Source organism: Dendropsophus ebraccatus, chromosome 5 (assembly GCF_027789765.1).
Source record: "Dendropsophus ebraccatus isolate aDenEbr1 chromosome 5, aDenEbr1.pat, whole genome shotgun sequence".
NCBI lineage: Eukaryota > Metazoa > Chordata > Amphibia > Anura > Hylidae > Dendropsophus > Dendropsophus ebraccatus.
In genome coordinates, this window is record NC_091458.1 from 103459540 (window position 1) to 103480668 (window position 21129).

The window sequence follows — 21129 nt, forward strand, 5'->3', positions numbered from 1 at the left end:
AGCCCAGCATACTGTAAGCATGTTTAGTACCCTTTCATCAGCACTACAGCATAGCTGAGATTAGAATGCGATATGTTGTGCTGTGACTGGCTACAGAAGGCAGGGAAAGGGTAAGTCCAAACGTATTTATGGCTTATTCCCACATCCCGTATCTTACCGTCACTACAGTGCCGTGGAGATTCAGGTTCCCAGCATGATATTGTTACATCATGCCAGGTGGGGAAACACTCCACTATAAGGCTTCCCAGTCCATAGCATCAGTACAGTACAGGACCTGGGAATAATCCCTTAACCGGCTGCATATTTCATGCTGCTGGTTTTATCCATCTGTGCGTGTACTACTGGCATACAGCCCAGCCCTGTGCACTTTTGAAACGCCACAGTGAATTTTTGCTTTAAAACTTCTATAGGACCCTTCAATGAAACATGCACCTGCATGCTTTAGGATAGCGGGAAATCAATCTGTGTGCATGATGTACATGCCTTGGATATTCTGCCTCATACATGTGCGGGGTTTGTTACTATTTTTATGAGCGGTTAATTAAGTCAGGGCTTTGAAGCAAACAGTGACAGTGAGTAAATGAAGATACGGAAACCCAACAACCCCTATTAATATCTACACTGTCCTAATAACGCTTCACTTCAAGGTTATATGGATGCAGAAGGGGTGAAATATTTATCAAAGAGTTTAAAATATAGACTGGTGTAAACTGCCCACAGCAACCAATCACAGCGGTTTACACAATGGTATATTTTATACACTCCCCCTATGTGTGTTAAAAATAAATAAATAAACACGTTGTCTGTCCGACTCCCATCTATTATAGAACAGTGGCCTCCATACTCATGATCAGTGGGGGTTCTAATAGTAAGACCCCCCATTGGTCAAACTCTCATCTTTTACATAGTAGATGGTTATTAGGAAAAACCTGTTAAAAAGGCCAAAATGTAAATGAAGAAAACTGAAAGTTAGCATCACTACTTACAGTTATGGGAACGTCTTTAGTTCCTGAATTTAGTAAATGGAGATTTAGAACTTTGGGAATATCTGGAAGGCAAAAGTGAATGTTTATGAGAAATACACAATGTTATATGTTTAGCACTCATATAACAGTAATAAAAAACACAACACAGGGAAATGAAAAGCAGCATTTTATGGAGAACAATACTATGCACTGGGTGAAGACCCACAACTTATCTGTCACATCTGATTAGAAATAATTACTCAGTAAACCAATCTTACCTTGTGTCCTTAATGTACCAAAATCCAGCATTTCTATGGATGAATAAATTCCCGGCGCTGAAATGATAACACAATGGTCACATAACTATGCTTGCTAAAATAAGAAAATACACACGGTATACAGTTTATGTGAAATCCACCTGTTGTAACTTCCACCTCCACAGGAAGGATAATGAACTCTGCGTTGTCGGATGCATTGGTTTTAATTCTAATGAAGGCAGTGTGATTGTCAGCCTCTCGAGAGGAGAAGCTTGCACGCATTACACCTTTTGTTTCATATGGTGGTATTTCCTATTAAAAGAAAAATAAATAATTTAATCTGAACTGCTGCATCACCACAAAGAACCATGTAGTTATCAGGCTACAAAAAGAACCAGACAGCAAGTTGCCCTGTTGGATGCAACTCAACATTAAAGGAGAAGTCTGGCAAAAAATTTTATTAAAGTATTGGCCAATATACACTTACACTTATTACGGGAAATGCTTACAGGACACCACTGCAGTCACCGACTGACTAATGGGGCATTCCATCAGTGGGGTTGGGTAACTATTGTTCTCCTAAGACTGTGCGGTATAGCTATGCTTCAGCAGGTGGCCAGGTTCTTAGCATTCAGACCAAATGTATAAGAAAAGGATGTTTACCCATAATTTCTTGGTGCCTCCCTGCTGTCCTGTTGGAAGCTCTAAGTGCAGATCACCCCCACTGGAATACATTTCTACCACCTATGAAAAAAAAAGAATTTAAATGAATATGGTCCAAATCAATTCCCTTAAAATCAAACATCATGTCTGCAAATATCAATATGAAAACTTAAAGGGAATCTGTCACCATGAAAATGCAATCAAATCTATTGGCATAATGTTCTAGAGCAGGAGGAGATAAGCACATTGATATAATAAATTATATATATATATATATATATATATATTTATTATATCAATGTGCTTATCTCCTCCTGCTCTAGAACATTATGCCAATAGATTTGATTGCATTTTCATCGTGACAGATTCCCTTTAAGTTTGTGAACAGTGTCACTCAATGATGTAATCACTTGCTGGACGCCTTAAGCATGGAAAGATTACATTTTTTAGCCAATGAGTTACAAGTTATACTGAATCTTTTTATATATATATATATATATATATATATATATATATATATATATATATGTGTGTGTGTGTATGTATATATTAGGGACGCACGATGCACCGAAATATCGATACTACTATCGATATTTCGGGCAAAAAAAACGGTTCGATACCAGGATTTCCTGGTATCGAAACTTTGTTAATTAGCATTATAGCGCAGTTTAACAAAGTATAGAGCAGAGAACACGACGGCCGGCGGCTATCTGAGCGCCGGCCGTGTTCTCTGTTTGCCGCCCCCTGCTCCCACCTGTCACTTCCTCCGCGCTCTCTCTCCCTCCGTTCCCGGCGGCGCCAATTTCAAATAGCCGGCACATAGCAATTGCTAGTGCCGGCTGTGTAACTGTGTAGATGCCGCTGTCACACTGACAGCGGCATTAACCCCTCCTGAGCCGCTCCGTATGCTGCAGGGGTCGGCTACTGTGTGTAGCAGACCCCCGCTGCCGGTGTCTCTCTGATAATAGGGTCCGGCTCAGCCAGACTCTGTTATCAGAGAGATGATTTATGTGGCATGTGGAGCTGCACGGAGGAGAGCGGGACGTCCGGGAGAGGAGGACAGAGAAGGCTGGAGGTGAGGAAGCTGAAGACGGAGAGCGGGGGTCGGGGAGAGGAGGACGGAGGAGAAGGCTGGAGGTGAGGAGGCTGAAGACGGAGAGCGGGCGGTCCGGGAGAGAGGAGGACGGAGGAGAAGGGAGAGGAGGTGAAGAGGCTGAAGAGGGAGAGGGGGCGGTCCGGGAGAGAGGAGGACGGAGGAGAAGGGAGAGGAGGTGAGGAGGCTGAAGAGGGAGAGCGGGTGTCGGGGAGAGGAGGACGGAGGAGATGCGGCCACTCCATCTGGCTGCACTGTGAGGTGGTGGCCGCAGGACTGTGAGGAGGAGCGGCCAGGGCCCTCAGATAACTCCCGGGCAGACATCAGTGGGGGATGACCAGGAGGTCGGCCGTGATCTGATGGGGGAGGGGGGCTGTAACCTGCAGATTACCCTGCCGCCCAGATCCTGGTCACCAAGCCCTGGAAGCACGAAATGTGCAACTACAACCCTCATCATCCCAATAGCTGAACTGTGTGTGTTACATGGCTACAGCCCTCATCATCCCAATAGCTGAAGTTTGTGTTACATGACTACAGCCCCCACCATCCTCCTGGTAGCTGAAGTGTGTTTTACATGACTACAGCCCCCACCATCCCCTTGATAGCTGGTGTGTTACATGACTACAGCCCCCACCATCCTCCTGGTAGCTGAAGTGTGTTTTATATGACTACAGCCCCCACCATCCCCCTGGTAGCTGAAGTGTGTGTTACATGACTACAGCCCCCACCATCCTCCTGGTAGCTGAAGTGAGTGTTACATGACTACAGCCCCCAGCATCCCCCTGGTAGCTGAAGTGTGTGTTACATGACTACAGCCCCCACCATCCTCTTGGTAGCTGAAGTGTGTGTTACATGACTACAGCCCCCACCATCCTCCTGGTAGCTGAAGTGTGTGTTACATGACTACAGCCCCCAGCATCCCCCTGGTAGCTGAAGTGTGTTACATGACTACAGCCCCCACCATCCTCCTGGTAGCTGAAGTGTGTGTTACATGACTACAGCCCCCACCATCCCCCTGGTAGCTGAGGTGTGTGTTACATGACTACAGCCCCCACCATCCTCCTGGTAGCTGAAGTGTGTTACATGACTACAGCCCCCACCATCCTCCTGGTAGCTGAAGTGTGTTACATGACTACAGCCCCCACCATCCTCCTGGTAGCTGAACTGTGTGTGTTACATGACTACAGCCCCCACCATCCCCTTGATAGCTGGTGTGTGTTACATGACTACAACTCACATCATCCCCAGCTAGCTAGTGTTTCAATTTCTATTCTTGTGAGGGTTTTTTATGTAATATATTCAGTATCGAATTGGTATCGAGCATTGAAAAAAAAAGTTGGTATTGGTATCGAACTCAAAATTCTGGTATCGTGACAACACTAGTATATATATATATTGCCAGCGCCTCCTGGAGATTGAAGTAGAACTGAGCATGCCCGGCCCATTTTAGTGGGTCATAACTAAGAGCAAAAGGTTTCCAAAACAATGCAGGCACTTTATCAGAAATACTTGTATATTTTAAATCTGTTTAATTTTACTTAAAAAAGGTACTCCAGAGAAGCAAATTTTGTTTTTAAATTAACGGGTTTTGGAAAGTTATACAGATTTGTAAATGACTTCTATTTAAAATCTCAATCTCTTCCAGTACTTCTCAGCTGCTGTATGTCATGCAGGAAGTGGTGTATTCTTTCCATCCTGACACTGCTGTCCCCTCTTACAGGAAATGTCCAGATCAGTAGCAAATCCACACATAAACACTTCTCCTCTGGACAGTTCCTGACATGGACAGAAGTGGCAGCAGAAAGCACTGTGCCAGAAAGGAAAGAATATACGACTTCCTGCACGACATACATCTGCTGAGCAGTACTGGAAGAGTTGAGATTTTTTTTAATAGAAGCAATTTAGAAATCTAAAAATCACTGCCAAATTAGATACTAATCTTTCCCCGACAAAAATACTACCAAATGAAAAGAAATTCTAAAATATACCTTTTATTAAATATCCGCTAAAAATATACATAAACTACTAACAATACAAAGGTTACAAAACTGCTCCACAAAGGTAGCAGTAGACACATGTATGCCAGGCAATGGTTGGTACGCTAGGGCGATCCCTGATGTGTGTACCCCAAAAGTGTGTATGTGTGGGTAGGGCGTCAGGAAGGGGCTCGGGTCAAGGATGAAGGGCTGGACCTAATACACCCTATACTCCCTTCTCCCACTATACCCTGTCCTATGCGGAGTGTGCGCCCTGATAAGGACGGCCCCGCTCAGGAACCTACCCTATACTCCTACGTATCCCTATACTGATAAATGAGCTAAGCTGTCTCACTAGGAAAAGGGCTGTCTGAGCTGATATGTACTAGTGATGCAGACAATACCTACTCAAAGAAAAGGGAAGGGGTATGATCTCACCCAGTGTGGGTGGTAGAGATCAAGGGAGAAGGTAGGATCACACACACACAGATAATGAAATGTGAGCATCTAGGGTAATGTGTCACCAGCCAGATATAAGACTCTGTATACCCCAAGGGATGTGGATCAACCTGTCTCCTCAATGTAGGGGTATGTGTGTTTTTAACCATACAAAACCAGGCAAAGCACAACTAGTATGGATTCCAAAAATGTGAAGCCATACCCTCCATAGGATCAGGAGTCGGGGCGCACTAAGTCCATACACCACACGAACACTTGGATATTGCTCAAACATAAACCCTAACTGGAACTACAGCGACATGGCAAGCTGCCACATTACCAGGTCGTACGGTCCAGGTGCACACAGATAGTGCCGGTATCTTATTTAGTGGTGTGAATAATCACCGGAGGCTATGAACACACATGGTCACCCCTTGAGACTAGATACATTCGTTCTGTCTCATTGAAAAACACCCACATCACTCAGGATGCAATAACATAGCTTGGGAGACATAATTCCTAACCATCCAACATATTGGCATAACCATAAGTCCTTGATAAACAAAATGATATAAAGTCACTGATACATCTGGGTAAAATAGGGTGGCCAACAAAGGCTCTTTATACTCATCGATTCCCCAGATGCTGGTCTCAACGCGTTTCAATCCTAAATAGTCAGGAGACCCGATATTAGGAAGTTGATAATCGTCCGCAGTCAGAGATCACCGCAAGGACACGATAGAGGCCGGGTGATGATGATGCGTCTACAGCTCTGTGTTCTTCCCGCGCTGTTTTAAAGGGGAGGTACCGCCCTCCTATACACGCAAGTGGGCGGTATCTCGTGTCGCGAGATCTCCCAGAGGTCCGCCTAGTTGGTCACAAATCCCGGGCCAGTCCCTCCCTTGGCCAGGTGATCAAGGAAGGGGGTGGGCTCTCGATGATGCCGTACAGCGGATGCATCTCAGAGTAGGTACGCCCCTTATATGAAGTCGGAGCGCTGTACTATCCACTCTGATGCCGTATACAACCAACAAAATGGCGTCCTACACATCGGCGACATAAATACCACTGGATAGCGATTCCATCTACACCCTCCTTGTTGGTGCCGTCCAGCGCCGTTGGTGCCGTACAGCGGGTACGTCTCAGGGCAGGTACGCCCCTTATATGAGGTCGGAGCGCTGTACTATCCACTCTGATGCCGTATACAACCAACAAAATGGCGTCCTACACATCGGCGACCTAAATACCAATGGATAGCGATTCCATCTACACCCTCCTTGTTGGTATAGATTTTGTAAAAGCACCCTTTCCCTCCTAAGAGGGCACTGTCTATCCGGGGGTGATTAGTCGGTTTAGCACAATCTCGTCCACAGGCGAGGGGAGGGGAAATGAGCGGGCGGAAAAAAGAACATTAGGGTATCAAAATAACCGGTCAAGAACATAACGCCTGACAAAAACGGACAGTGTATATAAGGTAAAAGCGGTAACTAACAAACTAAGAGGGTGGTATACTAGAGATACCACCCAGATGCGCAAATGGATAATCCTAGCCCATCCAAATTAGGAGATAGGGCTTAATTGTTACTTTTTAGTAGCACAATCTCGTGCTGATGCCTAGCAGGACAAGAGGTCTATAGTCATGTAAATACAGAATAAGTATACATAGGACCCAGGGTTGGTCCTGATGATAATAGGCAGGTGGATCAGATGAAGCATGCATAAGACAATGCCTCATTCAATCCATTCGGAGACATGGATCTACACTTAAAGATCCATTGACTCTCCTAAGAGTCAATGGATCTTTAAGTGTAGATCCATGTCTCCGAATGGATTGAATGAGGCATTGTCTTATGCATGCTTCATCTGATCCACCTGCCTATTATCATCAGGACCAACCCTGGGTCCTATGTATACTTATTCTGTATTTACATGACTATAGACCTCTTGTCCTGCTAGGCATCAGCACGAGATTGTGCTACTAAAAAGTAACAATTAAGCCCTATCTCCTAATTTGGATGGGCTAGGATTATCCATTTGCGCATCTGGGTGGTATCTCTAGTATATCACCCTCTTAGTTTGTTAGTTACCGCTTTTACCTTATATACACTGTCCGTTTTTGTCAGGCGTTATGTTCTTGACCGGTTATTTTGATACCCTAATGTTCTTTTTTCCGCCCGCTCATTTCCCCTCCCCTCGCCTGTGGACGAGATTGTGCTAAACCGACTAATCACCCCCGGATAGACAGTGCCCTCTTAGGAGGGAAAGGGTGCTTTTACAAAATCTATACCAACAAGGAGGGTGTAGATGGAATCGCTATCCATTGGTATTTAGGTCGCCGATGTGTAGGACGCCATTTTGTTGGTTGTATACGGCATCAGAGTGGATAGTACAGCGCTCCGACCTCATATAAGGGGCGTACCTGCCCTGAGACGTACCCGCTGTACGGCACCAACGGCACCAACGGCGCTGGACGGCACCAACAAGGAGGGTGTAGATGGAATCGCTATCCAGTGGTATTTATGTCGCCGATGTGTAGGACGCCATTTTGTTGGTTGTATACGGCATCAGAGTGGATAGTACAGCGCTCCGACTTCATATAAGGGGCGTACCTACTCTGAGATGCATCCGCTGTACGGCATCATCGAGAGCCCACCCCCTTCCTTGATCACCTGGCCAAGGGAGGGACTGGCCCGGGATTTGTGACCAACTAGGCGGACCTCTGGGAGATCTCGCGACACGAGATACCGCCCACTTACGTGTATAGGAGGGCGGTACCTCCCCTTTAAAACAGCGCGGGAAGAACACAGAGCTGTAGACGTATCATCATCACCCGGCGTCTATCGTGTCCTTGCGGTGATCTCTGACTGCGGACGATTATCAACTTCCTAATATCGGGTCTCCTGACGATTTAGGATTGAAACGCGTTGAGACCAGCATCTGGGGAATCGATGAGTATAAAGAGCCTTTGTTGGCCACCCTATTTTACCCAGATGTATCAGTGACTTTATATCATTTTGTTTATCAAGGACTTATGGTTATGCCAATATGTTGGATGGTTAGGAATTATGTCTCCCAAGCTATGTTATTGCATCCTGAGTGATGTGGGTGTTTTTCAATGAGACAGAACGAATGTATCTAGTCTCAAGGGGTGACCATGTGTGTTCATAGCCTCCGGTGATTATTCACACCACTAAATAAGATACCGGCACTATCTGTGTGCACCTGGACCGTACGACCTGGTAATGTGGCAGCTTGCCATGTCGCTGTAGTTCCAGTTAGGGTTTATGTTTGAGCAATATCCAAGTGTTCGTGTGGTGTATGGACTTAGTGCGCCCCGACTCCTGATCCTATGGAGGGTATGGCTTCACATTTTTGGAATCCATACTAGTTGTGCTTTGCCTGGTTTTGTATGGTTAAAAACACACATACCCCTACATTGAGGAGACAGGTTGATCCACATCCCTTGGGGTATACAGAGTCTTATATCTGGCTGGTGACACATTACCCTAGATGCTCACATTTCATTATCTGTGTGTGTGTGTGTGATCCTACCTTCTCCCTTGATCTCTACCACCCACACTGGGTGAGATCATACCCCTTCCCTTTTCTTTGAGTAGGTATTGTCTGCATCACTAGTACATATCAGCTCAGACAGCCCTTTTCCTAGTGAGACAGCTTAGCTCATTTATCAGTATAGGGATACGTAGGAGTATAGGGTAGGTTCCTGAGCGGGGCCGTCCTTATCAGGGCGCACACTCCGCATAGGACAGGGTATAGTGGGAGAAGGGAGTATAGGGTGTATTAGGTCCAGCCCTTCATCCTTGACCCGAGCCCCTTCCTGACGCCCTACCCACACATACACACTTTTGGGGTACACACATCAGGGATCGCCCTAGCGTACCAACCATTGCCTGGCATACATGTGTCTACTGCTACCTTTGTGGAGCAGTTTTGTAACCTTTGTATTGTTAGTAGTTTATGTATATTTTTAGCGGATATTTAATAAAAGGTATATTTTAGAATTTCTTTTCATTTGGTAGCAATTTAGAAATCTGTATAAAACTGATGAAATAAAGACTGTTCTTTTTTTTTTCCAGAGTACCCCCTTTAATGCGTCACATTAGACCTAGTTTTTTCAATGTACCCATATCAGTCACCCCCATACAATAGCACAGATATAATGTACATTGGGGGCGGGTGGGTTGAGAGACTATTTGTATATGTTTTTCAGCTGTGACCTGTTTACTGTCTTTGCTGAATTTGACACAGTGTCAAAATACACATTTATATCTGTGTGTACAATAGGGACTGGTTCTATTTTTTGCAACACCAAAAGCTACTCAGGCAAACATGAGAGAATGACATTATAAATCAATCCACCCAGCTTCGAAACCTTGTATTATCATAATTAAAGGGTACGTTCATTTCAGTGATGGGCAACGTCAAAGGTTCTCTAAAACTAGAGGTGCACAGCTTGAACCAGCAATACTGGAAGTCAACTACACCATACATAAATGTCATGCTAAAATAAAGGTCTATAAAACATTAATAGAGAAAATCGAGTAGTATAACTCCAGCTAAAACTTTACATTAATAATATCCTTAAAGTGAACCCTGCCAGCAGGGAAGCAGAATATGAGAGAGAGAAAACGGATTTGGACAGGAATCCCAAGACAGACAGTAAGGGCCCTATTATACGAGACGATTATCGTGCGAAAAATTATTATATCGGTCGAATTTAAACGGTAACCGTTCTGTGTAATTGCAGGCAACGATTGAAAAATCGTTCAGATGTCGTTGATTTAGATCTGAACCTAAAAATTATCGTTAATCGTTCGCTGTAATTCCACATTCGTTTGCTCAAGTTCTGCATTTGTTCACTAATCGTTTAGTGTAATTGCACATTGCTCATGTTTTTCCTGGGATCAGAAGGAGTATACCTTCATAGTAACGATCGCAATAACGATCGTAGTAACAATCGTAACTAACGACCATCGTTTTGTGTAATATAGTGAACGATTTCAGGTTAACAATAAACAATCTCGTTTGCGATTGTTTATCGTTAAAAATCACTCCATGTAGTAGGACCCTAAGGGTTCTTTTAGGCCAATAGCTTTCTCACAGTACATGAAGATACAGCCAGCGGCCGAAGACAGGAGAGTATCCAGATCACAAGAAGCACTGATGGTAGGTATACATTGCTGTTTGTGATCTGGAAACTGACAGCACAGATATACACTCACCGGCCACTTTATTATGTACACCATGCTAGTAACGGGTTGGACCCCCTTTGGCCTTCAGAACTGCCTCAATTCTTCGTGACATAGATACAACAAGGTGCTGGAAGCATTCCTCGGAGATTTTGGTCCATATTGACATGATGGCATCACACAGTTGCCGCAGATTTGTCGGCTGCACATCCATGATGCAAATCTCCCGTTCCACCACATCCCAAAGATGCTCTATTGGATTGAGATCTGGTGACTGTGGAGGCCATTTGAGTACAGTGAACTCATTGTCATGTTCAAGAAACCAGTCTGAGATGATTCTAGCTTTATGACATGGCGCATTATCCTGCTGAAAGTAGCCATCAGATGTTGGGTACATTGTGGTCATAAAGGGATGGACATGGTCAGCAACAATACTCAGGTAGGCTGTGGCGTTGCAACGATGCTCAATTGGTACCAAGGGGCCCAAAGAGTGCCAAGAAAATATTCCCCACACCATGACACCACCACCACCAGCCTGAACCGTTGATACAAGGCAGGATTGATCCATGCTTTCATGTTGTTGACGCCAAATTCTGACCCTACCATCCGAATGTCGTAGCAGAAATCGAGACTCATCAGACCAGGCAACGTTTTTCCAATCTTCTACTGTCCAATTTCGATGAGCTTGTGCAAATTGTAGCTTCAGTTTCCTGTTCTTAGCTGAAAGGAGTGGCACCCCGGTGTGGTCTTCTGCTGCTGTAGCCCATCTGCCTCAAAGTTCTACGTACTGTGCGTTCAGAGATGCTCTTCTGCCTACCTTGGTTGTAACGGTTGGCTATTTGAGTCACTGTTGCCTTTCTATCAGCTCGAACCAGTCTGCCCATTCTCCTCTGACCTCTGGCATCAACAAGGCATTTCCGCCCACAGAACTGCCGCTCACTGGATGGTTTTTCTTTTTCGGACCATTCTCTGTAAACCCTAGAGATGGTTGTGCGTGAAAATCCCAGTAGATCAGCAGTTTCTGAAATACTCAGACCAGCCCTTCTGGCACCAACAACCATGCCACGTTCAAAGGCACTCAAATCACCTTTCTTCCCCATACTGATGCTCGGTTTGAACTGCAGGAGATTGTCTTGACCATGTCTACATGCCTAAATGCACTGAGTTGCTGCCATGTGATGGCTGATTAGAAATTAAGTGGTAACGTGCAGTTGGACAGGTGTACCTAATAAAGTGGCCGGTGAGTGTATACATATCTGTGCTGTCAGTTTCCTTTATCATTATCGGCCACGCATAACCCTGTTTGCCTAGGAAGATGTGTGGCCGACAACAAAAACATTTGTAGCATGTTCTAAAGGCACGATCTGCTGAGGATTGGTCCTCAGCTGATCGCTGTATAAACGGGATCATTAACAGCCAGTGTAGTATTTGTATTAACACTCCTGGACAATAATCGGCCTGTGTAAAAGGCCCTTAAGAGTCCTGCTGACCCTGTCTACACATACTGTTTGACAGTCTTCTGGGCACAGCTGTCATTCTGTGAAGGCGGAGTAATCAGTCTCTCAGGAGCCCTGTCAGAAAGTTATACAGATTTGTAAATGACTTCTATTTAAAATCTCAATCTCTTCCAGTACTTCCAGCTGTTGTATGTCATGCAGTAAGTGGTATATTCTTTCCATTCTGACACTGCTGTTACCTCTTTCAGGAACTGTCCAGATCAGTAGCAAATCCACATAGAAAACCACTTCTGCTCTGGACAGTTCCTTTCATGGACAGAAGAGGCAGCTTAGTGAAATCTGTATAACTGATGAAATGAAGACAATTCTTTTTTTTCAGAGTACCCTTTAATGCAACATTTATTTATAGATAGATAGATAGGAGATGTGTCTGATTCATTAGCATGAACAAAGGTTTTATAAGTACCTTGACCTTTTGTACAGACTGGCACAATTATACAGTAATAATATGTGTACATACCTGTAAAGGTTCACTGTGGGGGTTGTGTATATTAATTAATGGTGAAAAACTGCTATTTACAGGAACTCGTGCCCCAATGAATGGGCGCAATCGATATGGGTTAGGGATCCCAACGCCAAAAACCTGCAATACAGTCAATATCAATCATTTACAAAGAAAAGGCCATTCTTAGATAGGTCAGACAGTTAAAGGAGAAGTCTGGCGAAAATTTTTATTGAAGTATTGTATTGCCCTGCAAAAGTTATACAAATTAATATACACTTATTACGGGAAATGCTTATGAAGTTTTTTTTTCCTGCACTTACTACTGCATCAAGGCTTCACTTCCTGGATAAAATGGTGATGTCACGACCCGACTCCCAGAGCTGTGCGGGCTGTGGCTGCTGGAGGGGATAATGGCAGGGAGACAATGAGGGACACAGGGCACTGGGGGGACACCGAGCATCCCTCTGCCATCATCCTCTCCAGCAGCCACAGCCTCTACAGCTCTGGAAGTCAGGTTGTGACATCACCATTTTATCCAGGAAGTGAAGTCTTGATGCAGTAGGAAGTGCAGGGAAAAAAAGCACTTAAAGGGGTAGTGCGGCGCTCAGAAATTATTCACAGAATAACACACATTACAAAGTTATACAACTTTGTAATGTATGTTATGTCTGTGAATGGCCCCTTCCCCGTGTCCCACCACCCCCACCCGTGTACCCGGAAGTGTGGTGCGCTATACATACCTGTCACGTGCCGACACCAGTCTTCTATCTTCATTCAGCGACGTCTTCTTCGGGCGGACGGCGAACAGCTCCGACTGTTCCGAATGCCGTCCGCCCTCTGCAGCGTCATCCGATGCTCAGCCGCGATTGGCTGAGCATAACTGTGCTCAGCCAATCGCGGGGGGACGGGCGGCAGCGACTCGGCCGTCCGTCCGAAGATGACGTTTGGCACAAGATGGCGGACAGCCCTCGACACGGATCAGGTAATGTATAATGCACCACACTTCCGGGTACACGGGTGGGGGTGGGGGGACACGGGGAACGGGGCGATTCACAGACATAACATACATTACAAAGTTGTATAACTTTGTAATGTACGTTATTCTGTGAATAATTTCTGAGCGCCGCACTACCCCTTTAATGTAATTTCCCATAATAAGTGTATATTGGTGATTTGTATAACCTTACAATACTTTAATAAAAATATTTACCAGACTTCTCCTTTAATAGTGACTAGCCCTGACTTCAGCTATTATAACTGCCTAGATTTGGTGGGCCCCCAAAGTAGGGACACCTTTAAAAGGCATTTTCAATTACGACACAGTACTTTTAAATACTCTCGCTGACAACAGAGACAGTCACGTACTCAGAAATGTCGGATTGCTGCAAAACTTGGCATGAAGTTATGACAGACAAATTTGTCTATTCCTGGACCCTTTCTAGGCTGACATTTTGAGTCACAGCACACATTATGTGTATCGTAGCCTTGCAGTGGTGTCTTGAAGGAGAAACCTAAAATGCTTTTTTTGCCGATTGCATTATTCGGCCCGTGCCCCAGTGCATTCGGCCCGTGCCCCAAGCGCAGGGACCGTGCAGGTTCCAAAAAAAGGACTGCGCCACTGGAATCCCCATTCCAGCGCCGATCTGCTACTGTGTCACTTATTTCTAACAAGAAGGGATTGTCTTAAGTGTATACCTGTTCAGATCCTTAGAAATCAGCTGTAGCACAACCTAGCAGTAAGGAAGGGAGGGGGTTCACAGAGTGTTTTGTGGCAGTTTTTTTATGCAGTTTTCTGAGCCAAAGGCAAGCATGGATTCAAGAGGGATGGGAAATATAAGGAGACTTCTCGTTCCTACCAGATCCCCACCACTTCTGACTTTGGCCTAACCAAACAGAATGACAAAGCACTGTGCCAAGTTTAATTTCTCTTGTAGCTACACCACAGATGAAATTAACCATTTATGCAGGACAAGGCAAGTCCTTGAGAGTAAGATATTTTTAACCACTCTCCATTGTGACCAAGAGATGATGATCCTGAAAAAAGGATTCCGCTTTCCAATCCTCCGGGTCTTTGTCTACTTGGCCACAGCAATAGCCCATATACCCACATTACCACTTTGACAGTCACTGGCCTCCTCAGTATGCAGCATGAGACCACTAAAGAGTATATGGGCCTGTCATTGCTGCAGCCAAGTAAACAAAGCTTAGCGGAAAGACTGTACAACTTCTAAGCAGCAGTAACATCTAACAATGTGGAGGGCCCCTTATACACCCAGGCCAGATTTTTTTAATATTTGAACAAATCGATATCTTACCTGATAGGTAAATACCCCATGATTTGAGGTGTTAATAAATAATGTATTTTCTACGTTTCCCACTACTCTTGCGAGAAACACTACATCAAATGATGTGTTCCCTCCTGGGAGAATTTTCTAGGGAAAAAAGAAAACATGAAGAAAAAACAAAACATTAGCAAGTTATTAACAAAAATACAGACAGAAATACAACACCGTAAGATAAGCATAACAGAATATGTTACTGAGCAGTAAAGATTAATAAACATTAATTACTTTATAGATGCCTACTTTTACCATGCACCTAATGAAAAAGCACAATAAACTCCTGCATTTATCTAGGATTAATAAATCTATGAAGTCTGTAGATATATATATAGTATATAATTCATTAAAAAGAATCCAAGGATTGAGCCGCAGGCAGGAAAAAACGTATCTTTTCATGGAGTAATTTGTTGCAAGATGCGATTCATCTACCAAAGCCCTGCCATGACTCAATTACTGGGCCAGACAGGTTTTTACTACTGTTCCAAAAATAATAGAGCAATAAAAAGAGATAGCTGTCAGGTACTGAAGGTCAGAAATGATTCCAGAAGGCTGCTATTAATAGGACATACTAGGCGCAATGCTCATGGAGCACTTGCTAAATATACAGTTGCTTCACCTTGTTCAATTTATTACATTTATTTATTAGATCAATTTGAAACAAATTATCTGGAGTACCCCTTTAAGGACTTTTACCCTGGTCAATCTTCCTGTTTGTCCCATAATTACCTTTACTGACCGTCCATAGAAGTGAAGATTTCAAATGATTTAATCTGAGATTTTTATCACATGAGCAAGAGAAAGAATCTAGGAAAGCAGCAAGTCTTATGTCTGACCAAATAAAGTTACTTACCCTATTTTGAAAAAAAGACGCATGAAAATGCGATGTTGTTGCTGATATAGATATTAAAGTAATAGTTTCATCTGAACTAGGATTATGTAAGTAAACTTTTTCCATTTTGGGCATCCCCACAGGCCTATATTAAAGTACAAAAAACAAAGTTAGTCTTAATACAATGGTACGTTGCAAGGTTTAAAATTGGTAATAAGCAACAAAAATACTGGTGAAACATTTATCTACTTTTTATGGTGTTATGCTAAACAAATAAGAGTAGTGCAATGTATTATTGGCAAAGCTTTTTTAAATCTCATTTTTATGACATTTCTTCTACAGATATCTGGCCTTTGGGATACCACTGGTCCCAAAAACAGGTTTGTATTAACCATATAAAAAAGTGGGTACACACATTACCTACCACCATATCAAAATGTCAGAAACCTTAAAGCGTGCAATGTCACTAAATGTCATAAAAGAAGAACAATGTCTATACTGAGATAGAGATATACAGTCATGGCCAAACGTTTTGAGAATGATACAAATAATTTTTACTGCTTCAGTTTTTAAAATGTCAATTTGCATATACTCCAGAATGTTATAGAGTGATCAGCTTAACAGCAATTACTTGCAAAGTCAATATTTGCCTAGAAAATGAACTTTATCCCCCAAAACACATTAACATCATTGCAGCCCTGCCTTAAAAAGGACCAGCTAACATCGTTTCAGTGATTGCTCCATTAACACAGGTGTGGGTGTTGATGAGGACAGGGCTGGAGATCAATCTGTCATGCTTAAGAATGACACCACTGGACACTTTAAAAAGAGGCTGGTGCTTGGCATCATTGCTTCTCTTGTGTTAACCATGGTTAACCATCTCTAAAGAAACACGTGCAGTCATCATTGCACTGCACAAAAATGTCCTAACAGGGAAGAGTATCGCAGCTAGAAAGATTGCACCTCAGTCAACAATCTATCGCCAAGAACTTCAAGGAGAGAGGTTCCACTGTTGCCAAAAAGGCTCCCGGGCACCCAAGAAAGACCAGCAAGCGCCAGGACCGTCTCTTAAAAAGTGTTTCAGCTGCGGGATCGGGCTACCAGCAGTGCAGAGCTTGCTCAGGAATGGCAGCAGTCAGGTGTGTGTGCATCTGCACGCACTGTGAGGTGGAGACTCTTGGAGCAAGGCCTGGTCTCAAGGAGGGCAGCAAAGAAGCCACTTCTCTCCAGAAAAAAAATCAGGGACAGACTGATATTCTGCAAAAGGTACAGGGAGTGGACTGCTGAGGACTGGGGTAAAGTCATTTTCTCTGATGACTCCCCTTTCCAATTGTTTGGGACATCTGGAAAACAGCTTATTCGGGGAAAGTCTTGTTTGATGCAAACTGTAAAGCATCCTGAAACCATTTATGTGTGGGGGTTGCTTCTCAGCCAAGGGAATCGGCTCTCTCACAGTCTTGCCTAAAAACACAGCCATGAATAAAGAATGGTACCAGAATGTCCCCCAAGAGCAACTTTTCCCAACCGTCCAAGAGCAGTTTGGCAAGCAACAATGCCTCTTCCAGCATGATGGAGCACCTTGCCATAATGCAAAGGTGATACCTAAATGGCTCAGGGAACAACACAGAGATTTTGGGTCCATGGCCTGGAAACTCCCCAGATCTTAATCCCATTGAGAACTTGTGGTCAATCATCAAGAGACGGGTGGACAAACAAAAAACAACAAATTCTGACAAAATGCAAGCATTGATTGTGCAAGAATAGACTGCTATCAGTCAGGATTTGGTCCAGAAGTTTATTGAGAGCATCCCAAGGAGAATTGCAGAGGTCCTGAAGAAGGGTCAACACTGCAAATATTGACTTGCTGCATTAACTCATTCTCATTTGTTACTCATAATATGATTGCAATTATATTTCTGTAAGTGATAAAAAAATCATCCGACAAAAACCAGAGGGCAGCAGATCACGTGAAAATATATTTGTGTCATTCTCAAAACTTTTGGCCATGACTGTATGTATATATATCCCCCCCCCCCCCCTTTCAGTATTTGTGAGAAAACCACTACTTTAAAGCCTATCAAGGCGATTAACATTGAGCTACACACCTTCTAAGAAAAAAAGTGCTATAAAGTAGCATACCAAGAACGAACATTTTTGGACTGCTTATAGATCACAGGTGTCAAACTCAGGCCCTCCAGCTGTTACAAAACTACAATTCCCATCATGCCTGTTTGCAACAGCTGGAGGGCCTGAGTTTGACATCCCTGCTATAGATGATGCAACTGCAACAGAAATACAGTGTGTGCCTATGAGCACACTGGCAACAGTTCCCCTCTGGTATGGTCTACAACACCACAGTAACTCAGCTGGATAGTCTGCTATATAATGAGCACCAACAAAAGTTGCAAATACTTTATTTTGTGCGGTACATCACTTTCCTTTGCTAACTAAACATATGGAGCTACAGAAAGGGGAAGTTTCAAAAGCAATGAAATGCCACAATGAAAGATCAATATCACACAAACTGCAAAAGAACATCACAAAATATAGGTCTCTGCTCTATGTAAATAAGCAATATTAAAAAGTAAAAATTAAAGATATAGTCAGGGCGTTCAGTTTTTGTTTTACTCCATCTGTGAACTAGCAGCCAGAACATTGGTGACCCAAAGATGTCACATGCAGACCACTGAGGAAGCGTGGTAGTCAAGTATGGGTTAGCTGTTATTTTCTGCACGGCCTCAAGCAAAATATTATATATATATATATATATATATATATATATATATATATATATATATATATATATATAAATATAAAAAAAAATAAAAAATATAAAAAAAAATATATATATATATATATATATATATATATATATATATATATATATATAAATTTAAATACCTGTAGTATCCCCTTATGTTTTGATTCCACAGTTTTTCTCGGCTGTTCATTTTTATTTATAACTTAAAGCGACTCTGTACCGACAATCTGACCCCGCCCCCCCCAAAACCACTTGTACCTTCAGATAGCTGCTTTTAATCCAAGATCTGCCCTGGGGTCTATTCGGAAGTGATGCAGTTATTGTCCTAAAAAAAAAGTTTTAAACTTGCAGTCCCGTGCCCAGGGGGAGTATCGGTGCCCTAACTTTTCACACACACACACAAACACCCCCGTCCCGCCTTCCCACCCTCTCCATCATTAGGAATGCCACTATAACATTTACTCCAGTTTGAACATTGCACAGGTGCCTTAACGATCCAGCCCATGTGCCGTGCTGACACAGGTGAGGAATAGGAGACAATCTGCCTGGAGTATTCCTAATGATAATGAGGGTGGGGAGGAGGGACAGAGAGGGTGTGCCAGCCTAATGCATATACAATTCTAAGTCCCGACCGTTGGGCACGGGGCTGCCAGTTTAAAATTTGTTGTTTTTTTTTTGGACAAAAACTGCATCACCTGCCAAACGGACCCCAGGACAGATCTTTGATGAAAAGCAGCTAGCTATCCAAAAGGTACAAGTGGTTTGGGGGGGGGGGGGGGGGGGGGGGGGGGTCAGATTGTGGGTACAAAGTTGCTTTAAACACGCTGCAATAGTATTCAATCCCAGGTGTTTAAAGGCGTTTAAGTGGATGACGGTGAAAAGGCACTCGTCACCCCCTGCCCCAAAGCCCAGCAAACTTTATTATTAGACCAAGTCTAATGATTCTATTTCTGATTTGTTTAATCTGCCTTTAGGACCTGTGTAAAGATCTTGTGTAATTGTAGGTTAAATTTATGCAGAAAAACTGAAAATTGTGAAGGGTTCAAACACTTTCAGGCACCACTGTCAAAACCAATAACAATAGAAGTACATAAGGTCTGTTTCCACGTTTATACCCCTCGATGGATCTGGCATTGAGTTGCCAAATTTCTAATCCCACTCCAATGCTCTAGGCTTTGAGAAAGTCTTTTGTCAGACCATAAAGAAACATTTTACATGGTAATAGTCTACCATGATTTCGTTATACTAGCATCCATGGCTAAATTTCACCTGACATTCAATTTGATTTAAAATGACCATTTTTATCAAGTTTAATGTGCACAGGTACTTAAACCCATTATAAAAGGTCACCTGGAACCAAAAATGCACATGTTGCTAAAAAAAAAAGTTAGTTTGTAACATGGTACTGTCTGAAATAGGCTTTGGAAACGGTTCTCTGGATCATTCTGGATACTGTATCCCCTTTGAGGTCAAGATCGAGCAGGTGACTTGCATCCTTAGTGACTGATTTCAACTTATACAGCCTTTTATTCTGACATAATGTAACAACAGATGTATGAGCAACATATTGAGACCCCAGAATATTAGAGGGGACCTTTTAAAGACTACTACTCATATTTGCTGACCTTCAATAATAAAAAATCCCATTGTATTGGAAAAAGCTGGATTCATTGTATTGCATATATTGCTCCCCAGGGAGCACACAGTGCTGTAAATTTGTTTCCATGGTCCTCTGTCAGAATACTCTGAATTATTGTGAATTTGAGGTGCGGAATCTGTACTGCAAGTCTGCAGACAATGTGCCATGTTTTAGCGTACCCTACCTATGTGGTGATTGCATAAACTATATATAGTGTACAATGCAAATAATCATTATACGTTATAAAAACAGAGACTATATGTAGCACAATGGGTTATTCAATGTGGTGTGAAAGTATGTAGCATAGGCTAAAGCCACAAACGTTACAGAAAACTGGTGAACCAAAACCCACACAAGAGCAGGTGTCAGCAAAAGCTTTGTAGTGCACCTTACAAAGACTGTTTAAACAAGACCTTAATAAAGATGGAGTTGTATACAATGTAGTAGTAGAGCAAGCCTGTATTAAAATTGCAATGCAGCACCCATTCAGAAACTATTTGAAATGATTTATAGTGGAATCCTGCAGCTGGAAAAAAAAATACAGAAGTCCCTCCCAGACCTCTGAATTTAACCTGTAAAAGCTTGTGAGCTTGGATATGTATCTTACAAATTTGCCTTTAGGTATGGAATGAATATGATTCCTATCTCTCCTCGCTCTACTACACCTTACACTATAACAAGCCCCCCAAGCTGCTTATTACTCAAAGATGAAGGTTTTTCACGCTTATATAAGGCAGTGTACAAGGAAAAAGCAAACCCATGCTATTTCATTCTGTGCTGTTTTTTTTTACCATAGAGACAGAAAAGGGCCAAGAGGTAACCAGGAGGTGTGAACTAATCTTTCCTAAAAGCCCATTTACACAAAGCAATGACCAATAAGGCTCTGTCATCCATGCCCTCATGGAACAGATATTAAAGGATGAAAATAAAGGATATTTACAAAACCTAATCAATTACTGTTGCCGATAGGAAACCAAAAATTTTATTATACACT

At 43.0% G+C, this 21129-nt stretch overlaps 1 protein-coding gene across 3 annotated transcripts in view; it reads right to left on the bottom strand.

The window, feature by feature from the left end:
- The window catches only part of TMEM131 (transmembrane protein 131), a 134416-nt gene that overhangs the window by 40322 nt on the left and 72965 nt on the right, over positions 1–21129 (bottom strand). For all 3 annotated transcript variants that reach the window (XM_069970850.1, XM_069970849.1, XM_069970848.1), the window contains exons 5-11: positions 15757–15880; positions 14880–14996; positions 12580–12702; positions 1886–1966; positions 1384–1534; positions 1244–1300; positions 987–1048 (exon numbers count right to left, since the gene is read on the bottom strand). In XM_069970850.1, the coding sequence (XP_069826951.1) occupies positions 987–1048; positions 1244–1300; positions 1384–1534; positions 1886–1966; positions 12580–12702; positions 14880–14996; positions 15757–15880 (715 nt within the window). The remainder of the gene's footprint in view (positions 1–986; positions 1049–1243; positions 1301–1383; positions 1535–1885; positions 1967–12579; positions 12703–14879; positions 14997–15756; positions 15881–21129) is intronic.